At 41.8% G+C, this 8,469-nt stretch overlaps 1 protein-coding gene across 1 annotated transcript in view; it reads left to right on the top strand.

Annotated features, from left to right (window-relative positions):
* The first annotated feature begins 3,784 nt into the window (after positions 1 to 3,784).
* Positions 3,785 to 8,469, top strand: part of LOC105683369 (acetylcholine receptor subunit alpha-like) — a 97,308-nt gene continuing 92,623 nt past the window's right edge. Inside the window, exons 1-2 of the mRNA XM_048660188.1 lie at positions 3,785 to 4,093; positions 5,792 to 6,208. Of these exons, the coding sequence (XP_048516145.1) occupies positions 6,005 to 6,208 (204 nt within the window). The 5' untranslated portion in view covers positions 3,785 to 4,093; positions 5,792 to 6,004. The remainder of the gene's footprint in view (positions 4,094 to 5,791; positions 6,209 to 8,469) is intronic.

Genomic DNA, 8,469 nt, shown 5'->3' with positions numbered 1-8,469 from the left:
CAATATCGGAGGGATTTCGCGAAGAGATAGGAGCGAGATCGAAGCGAGCGGAAAGGTGTCTGAATCCGCGACTCAAGTTCTCGAATTTTTTTTTTTTTCTTCCCCTCCGTTCAACCGTTCGATAAAAAACGTTTCAAAATCCTTCGGGGATTGTTTGTCCTTTTACCTTTTTTCTTTTTTCTTTTCTTTTCTCGTACCCATAGCCTCGCCTATAGTACCATCCGTGATCCGAAAAAGTTACGTTTCGTCTTGTCACAATAAACGGCGACAAAATTCGATAACCGCAAAATCCCGCGCGATAGCTCAAGGCTTTATCCAGAATATTCAGACCGGTGAACAATGAGGTGAAAGCGGCTGTAATTTATGGGCTTAGAATTCATGCTCGAAAATTATGGTTAATGTATTTTATACCGGAACGTTTCAATATTTCATCCCTACGGAATAGCGAGCGATGGGGTGAAATTCGTTACCCTCTGGATACCTCGATTGTACGAATCATTTCTGTTTATTTCATTTATTCGATCAAATTTTTCAACTCTGTATGTTTTTTTTTCTTTTTTTATCAATCTGCTTATTAATTTCGTCATTTATCAGACGGCGCGGCTGTTGTCGTGAAAATTAGCTGTGTACCTTCCGCCGCATATTTCTCGAGGGATTAAATGTTCCTCGTAAACCAGATAATATGTAATTTCACGATCAATTAACGCTCCGCGGGGGATGGGTGAAGCTGGATATTCGAACAGACTACTTATCTCGTAGGTGTACGTGGAACTCGACCTTGTAGATATATTATAATGCGGCGAGGAAACGTTCTCCAACGTTCGGCTGTGTTACTTGGAAATCCGCCGACGCTTGAGCTTTTTTCGCGATTCTCTGTGCGCGCGCTAGACGCTTTCATCCCCGTCCCATATGAATAAATCAGAGCGGAAAATAAGGGTGCTTTCACACGTGAACGGCGACAAACATCTCGCCGCTGTCTTAAATCAGCACTATCGCATTCTCGACGTTCCGCGACCTTTGTCAACCGCGTCACTTTGCCCGCTCCTTTCTCCTTTCCTTCCTTCGTTACATTCGGCTTCTCTTTAGCTCTAACCACTTATTCTTTTGTACGTCCACCCACCCCCATCGCCCCCCAAATCGCCACCCTATCCACGGCAACATTCCTGCATTTTATCATACGCTTCATTCCCACAATCAGTGTCAGCGATATTCTTCAAAGCGACCCTAACAACACAATCCCCGCTATCTAGCGCACGGGGGCGCCCAACTTCGCGTCTTTTCTGACGAACTTTTTCATCCACGTCATGCACGGTATTTCATTTCGTTCGAATCACCGAACGAGTTTCACGTCGAATAACTCCGGGTAAAACAGAGCAAGGACGCGATCGCTACGTTTCTCTGTTTTTAAAGATCACGAGCCGCGAAAAGCGTCCTATTATTGCCTACCAAATGCGGGGGGAAATATACAGATAGTTGAGTAGTCGCGTCGACACGTGCGATTTACGTATGCGAGTACGTGTAAAAGCAGCTGCCATTGGCGTTTGTTAGTAAGAATCCAAAGTCCTATACGGGCGTGCCGATTCAATGAAGATTTTTGGATAGTCGCCAGCTCGTTTTACCGTGCAGTATATATACGTATACCTACAGCGAGTTTCCTTTGAATTCTGCATCTGCCCACTTGACATGGTACGTGTAAAACCTTCGACAGCCGAGAGTAGGTAAGTAACCCCGACGGAAAATGAGAGCGTTAATAGTTCCACGCGTTTTACCACCCCGCAGATCGGATCCGATGGAAATTGAATGCGGAAAAATTCGCGACACGATTCCCTCGCAACGAGAACTAAAGCAACCGATGGTATAATTTGTGAGGAAATTATTGATCAGAAACGTAGTTACATTACCCGATTTTCTTTAATGAAAAATAAAGTGGTGAGAAGAAAATCAAAATTGCGCCATAAGCCTATCTTACACTCTTTGTCCGGACACGTTTACCGCACGTCGTAATATGGGGATAATTTTTATTTTCAACTTTTACGCCGTGCGTTTATTCCCGTGTAACGGGAAAGTCTTTCTAATTACGAGTGGTTGATGTACATGCACCGGCGCAGCTCGGTCCTTCACCATCTCATACGTGACGAATATAAACGACCACAAAGCGTTGTGGCAAAAAATAAAACTGGAGAGAAACAAAAAAAAAAAAACAAAAAAAGAAAAAAAAAACCATAACCACGTACAACGCCTCGCTGAAACGCGTCGTGTTTTAGCGCAGTGAGAATTAGGGACGATGTTTTTCCACTTAACTCGTGAAAAGAAAATTAAATTAGGGGTATCACGTCAGCGTGTGTACTTAAAAAAAAAAACTGAAAATCGAGTAACTTATATTCAAATAATTCCAGTAATACCCCCTCGTTCGAGCGTTTTATTTATTTTTCAACGGGAAAACGCGTTATTTAATAAAACCCTTCAATTAAATCTAATTCTCGGTTCTTCTCGGTACGCTTTAGCCGTTCGTATAAAATCCCGCAGTCCGCCTTAGGACGCGTAATCGCGTAATGGCCATCCTACGCTTCTCCTCACCCCGGTTTTGGATGGTTATAACTGCAGAAATTAAAAAAAATATCTCGTCGTCATGGCAACGCCACACGCGTATTTAAACCTGTTGTTTTTTTCTTTTTCAATTTTTCATTCCATCATCGTCGTTATTATTATTGTTAATATTTTCACCTCGGCGGACCGGAAGATTACGCGGATGAGGAAACAATTTGCCGCTGCAGTAAAGGAATATCCTCGCGCACGAAAGTTCCATGTGAAATAAGTAGAAAACGATAATATATGTAACATAAAAGACGTAGATCGTGCCGAAAGAGTATATTTTTGTGCTCTAGGCTAAGCGAACCGGCAATCATTAATATCATTCCCACCCTTCGCCTTCGCCATCTTCATCCCCCTCCCCTTCTCGCCCTTTTTTCATCCGCCTTATTCCAGATAAGCGAAAAAGTAACAACGCACCGTCAACTGTACTTGGAATAATTTTAGTTCAAGGCACGTAGTGAGGTAAACGTTTCAATATTTCTCTTCTACTATTTTACGACGATGCTTATTGTAAAATTGAATGAAAAACCAAAAAAAAAAAACGTCAATCGTCACCCGAGTGAAATTGATAATCTTCATTCTTCCGCGTTATCCGATCAAAGGTTGATCATCCGATGAAAGCTTTCACTTTTATTCGCCGAATGATAAACGATCGATCATAATCACCCTCATTACCGCGTGATAGGAGAACGAGGCGGGTGCGATTCGATTTTAATTTCGCGTGAGATCAGAACGTTGATTCGACGCTCGGATCTACCAGCGGGTCCCGTAAAAATTCAAACACATTAAACAGAATTATTGAAATTTCGGAATATCTGGAGATACGCTGTACCGCTGTCGCAAGCTTCGATATCCCAAGGGGGTGGTTTTCCGGTGCAGAGGTTCGCATAGGTATTTCGGCAGGCTCAATTCCGGCGAGGAAGCTCGTCATTCCCGAATGGAATCTTAGTAACAGCTGATGCTCTCCTCGGCGCCTCTTTGTCCCCCGGTTCGTGGGGAGTGAGAGGCGGCGGATAAAGGGGAGGGGGTGGTTTTAGAGTATAGTAAAGTCGTTGTTGCTTATAGGATGGCAATATCTGGGGGGGTGCGCGCGCATTACTCTGGTCCAGGTCTCGCAGCATCCGTTAGGGTAGTTTTGTTAGCGCGGTGGCGCCCTCCCGCCGATCAACCCCTAGTCGTCGTTTCAGTCAGTCGCGGGTGAAGTGCGTGCGAGGACGGTTGCGCAGCAAAGTGTGTGTGAGAGAGAGGGAGAGAGAGAGACAGGGAGACAGAGCGAGAGAAAGAGAGAGAGAGAGAGAGAGGAGGTGATACGGAGAGAAACATAGAGGGAAAGAGAGATAGAGCGAGTGAAAAGGGGTGCAGAGGGAGAAAAGGGAAGATACATATACATCTTCGCGTCATACCCGCACCAGGAGGGAGAACTTCAAAGTATAAAGAGGAAGAGAGAAAAATAACTATAAGAGTGTATCGGGTAGCGTCAGAAACGTGTGACGCTGTTTAGGTCAGTGTTTTCCCTCTCGGTTGTGAAAGCTCTCTTTTAATCGACACCCCCCTCCGTTGCGTTATGAAAATTTAGTCGTTCTTCAAAGACCCTCGCGGGTTAAGCGTTTAATGCTTCTCTCCTTCGTTTTTCATTTTCAACCCTTCCTCCTTGCCTCCGTTCGTGTGATTTTTTCTTCCATTGTTTTCACGGAAGTTTTCAGTGAGAAGAATACATCTTCGGATAGAAGCTCCGAGGGTTGCGTGCGGATGAGATCGCTCGGACTGTGCGGAGAGAATTTTTGGGGATTGGATTCTTGGATTTTTCACGATACTTCGGAAGATTCGAATTCAACGAACGTTTGTCCGAACTGAACTCACTCCGGCTGGCGTCGGTGAACTCGCGATATAGGTACCCTACCTATCCTCGTTTCATTACCAATTTTGCGCGCGGTACGGTGGTATAGTGGACGATAAAAAGTGGAAACTTTACCCACCTGTTTCACCCTTCATGACCCCCATTCGATAAACTTTGCGCGATTTCCTCGAGTTCGATGGGATAAAAGTTCGATGCAGGTATAAATTTCGATAATCAAACCCTCCGATGCTAGGATAGAAGGAATCAAATTTCGGACCCCTCATTTTTGTTATCAATTATTTATTTATTTATTTTTTTTTTTCGAATTTCGTGAAAACTTGAAATTTCACTCGTAATTATTGCGCGAGAACTGTTTCACCGTCTGGAGTAGATATACACGTATATACAGAGGGGTTAGTTGAATGAAATTTCTCTTGCATTAAGCGCGGGGAAAACTAGATAAGGGGTTGAGGCTCAAATTAGACTTTTGCCTTAATTAAGATTTGTATCGTCTCACAAGTGATAACTGTGTAACAGACTGTACTCCATTCAACCTTATCTGTACTTACGGGAGTACAAAGTTTCTCGCTCAACCAAATAATAACAATGAAAACCGTTGATAAATTTCACGACGGAGTCAAGCAGATCGAACTCCACATCTTCACGAAATAACTGAATCTTATATCGGTCGCAAGAAAAAATCTTAATCCCACAATTGCGAGAATCGGTTAAGCTCGTCGTCATCATATTCTCCTAGTCGATCTCCCCTGCAGGAAATTGTTGTATTGGGGATGAAATGGGGTGACTTCTGGTCTTCTTTGTCGTTCAAAAATTTCACTGTCTTCAGTTTTCCATGAACTATATTCCTACGTGTGGGCGAGTTCGAGTTTCCATTTCGACTTATAGCGTCAGTTACAGTGGCAAGTAAGGAAAGCTATCCCCGAAGCTGTTTCTAAATCCCACCTTTTACCTAACCCAATCTCCATAGCTTCCAAATACTGAAAAAATTCAACCAACGTACTATAGCTGCAGCTCAATAAAGTCTAATCTTTCCATTCCAAATCGAACCTCCGGATCCCGCATAATAAGTGCCCACCGAAACTGTCTTTTCCCCTCCTTCGTCCGTTTTTTAATTTACCCCCACCCTTCTTTCGAATAGAATAAAATTGATAAATTAATGTGTCTTCTCATCGCTTATTTATAACAAAAAAAATGGAAAAAAAAGGAAATTCAAGGGGGGGGGGGGGATCGCGAATAAGAGAGATGCCTTTCTTTTCGAGTTAACGGCAAGTGAATGTATAAACGTGCATTTCTTTTTGTGATGCATATTATATTACATTTGTTGGTTTCCATCGTTCACAGTTTCTTTTCCTCAATTCCGTATATACGTTTAAATGAAAACAAAATTCTTAAATAAAATAGAATAAAATTGTAATAATCATTGGTGTTCGCGGCATGTTTTTCAAAGTGCAGAATAGAGAGAAAAATAAATAAATCGAAAGGAGATAAGATAAAATAAACAAATAAAAAACCGATAAAATTAGCCGCGGTGGTTTATAAAGTGAGGGGACCACGATGTCCCCCATAATCGGGGAGACTCTGCGCGTCTGGCTTCTATCGGCACTGGTTGTTCACGTCGCTGTTGCCGGTAATCCAGACGCAAAACGTCTTTACGACGATTTATTATCGAACTATAACAAACTTGTAAGACCCGTAGTCAACACGTCTGACGTTCTCCGGGTATGCATCAAGCTCAAGCTCTCTCAGTTGATCGACGTGGTAAGTCGTTAATAAAATAATAACAACAACAATAACTATAGTGATAACCATTTCACGATCAAAATACAATTTCTCCCAATTTACTTTTCAATATCCGCAGATGATCGATGTCTCGATGATTTTTCTTTTCTCCTCTGTACGCGGAAGATTGGTGCAACCTGGTTCTTTTCGAATGAAAATAAATGATTCACGATTTATTGTCCGACGCATTGACGAACGTTGAATACGATTCACTTCGTTCATTTTTTCTCATATTCATCGGAGAATAAGAACACCACTATGCAAACTGCTGCAACCAGAAGAATTTCAATCACAATAAAACAACGACGATGATGATAATAACAAAAAGATTAGCTCAGTTTCGTTTAGGTGAATTGTTATACCTTCAGTCCTCTCTACTCCATTCATACTATAAGAATTTTTCGTAACTTCATAGTCAGCATTCTCATGAACTAATTTTCTCAAGAGCGTGCACATACCATATTACCGCCCTACTCCAACCCCTCGCGCTGTTAAATGTCTATTTTCCAGCGTAACGATACGTTGTAAACTCAACTCCACTTTCACCTTCTCTCGATAAGCGTTTGCGATTCCGCTGGCGCACGGTCGCGAAAAAATTTAAAGCTCGAAATAACATCGAACGGAGGGAAACGAAAAGCATGTGAAAAAAAGGTAACGAAATCGAACGAAAATTCCGCTTTTTTTTTTCTCAACAATCCGCTCTTTTTTTTTTTTTTTTTTTGCATTTTTACGACGGATTTGTTTATATTTATCTACCTCCGTAGGGTACAGAGCACCGGAAGAGGTGGTAGATGGTCGTATATATAAGCTGACGCCGCTCATCTGTACGGATCAGACGTGGGTGTAAAAAAAAGGAGGATCGAGGCAAAAGAAATAAAAAATAAAGATATATAAGCTTCCTCCGCATGACCCACCACCATTACACGAAATGTTTCTCTTACCACCACCTCCCCCTTCTGGTTGTAAACATTTGTTTCGCAAACACCGTCATTTCGTTCGTACTGACAAAGCGTTGTTAAATTTCACACTTGAACTTTGCTTCCTCGATCGTTCGTTGTTTCTCATACGGAGAGATATCTATAATCTAGGCCTTGGAAGAGCGGGGATTGAGGGTGGGAAAGAATGAAGATAAAAGAAAAAAGAAAAAAAAAAAGAAACGAAAAACCAAAAACTGAGTGAAAGGCAAGAGAAAACTTACCCTTGTTTGCCGAGCCCTTGTGTAAAAAACAGTTGGCAAAGAAAATGCGTCGTAGTCGCACCGCATGAGAATTCTTTTGGGGTAGAGAAGAAAGATCGTATGAGGCACGGAAGGTGAAGTGGAGGGTTGTACAGCTCTGAGAGGAATGTTGAAAAAAAAAAAAAAAAAAAAAAAAAAAAAAAACAGGTTACGGTGGGAGTGAATTAATGTCTTGGTATACTGTTTTATGTCCTCTTACTTTACGTATATGTTTATATATGTACGGGCACCCCATTTTATTTATGTAACGCTCTTCGCTTCGACGACGACGACGACGACGACGATGACACTCGCTTTCAACCACCCTGTCACACACACCTCACGCGTTCTGGTATTTCGCGAAAGTATTTCAAGTATCTCGCATCTCAAAACGTCTGATTTCAACGAAATCTACTACGAAACCTGAATAAATTATCGCGACAGATACATGTCATTCGAATCACCTTCCCCTCGCTCATGAAGTAGAATTTTATACATATATGTATAAGTATATTATTCGAAAGAGAAGATATGTGATATTATTTTCGATTTTTTTTTTCATCTTCGAAACGTTTGATTAACCTTTGAATATGCGTCTGATTTCACCGTGGAATTTATTTTTTTTTTTGTCCCCCTTTTCTCCTCAATTTTTTTCTCCGCATATTTTCCTCTCCGACACGAGGGGAACGGGGTCGCGTAGGTATTGCGCCGTGAATAAAACTACCACCACTCACTCCTACCACCGTCGATGTTAATGACCCATGTAAGCCCGATACAATATCACGTTCTCCGAAGCACATACGATAATATGAGAAAAGGAAATGGGAATAGAAAAATAACGACGTGCGAAGCGACGATGAGAAAGAGAGTGAAAAAAGCATTGGCAAAATGAAAGTAAAAAAAAGAAAAAAAAAGAATTAGAAAAAAAAAAAAGGAAAAAAGAAAAACAAGGCTGGTATCTGATATCGGGCAGCTCCGCTCGTCGTAGCAGAAAAGGACGCGCTATAGCTTGATCGACTATCTC

The sequence above is a fragment of the Athalia rosae genome, chromosome 1, assembly GCF_917208135.1.
Source record: "Athalia rosae chromosome 1, iyAthRosa1.1, whole genome shotgun sequence".
Lineage (NCBI taxonomy): Eukaryota > Metazoa > Arthropoda > Insecta > Hymenoptera > Athaliidae > Athalia > Athalia rosae.
Note: the sequence above shows the minus strand (reverse complement) of the source record. Positions and strands in the feature narration are given on the sequence as shown.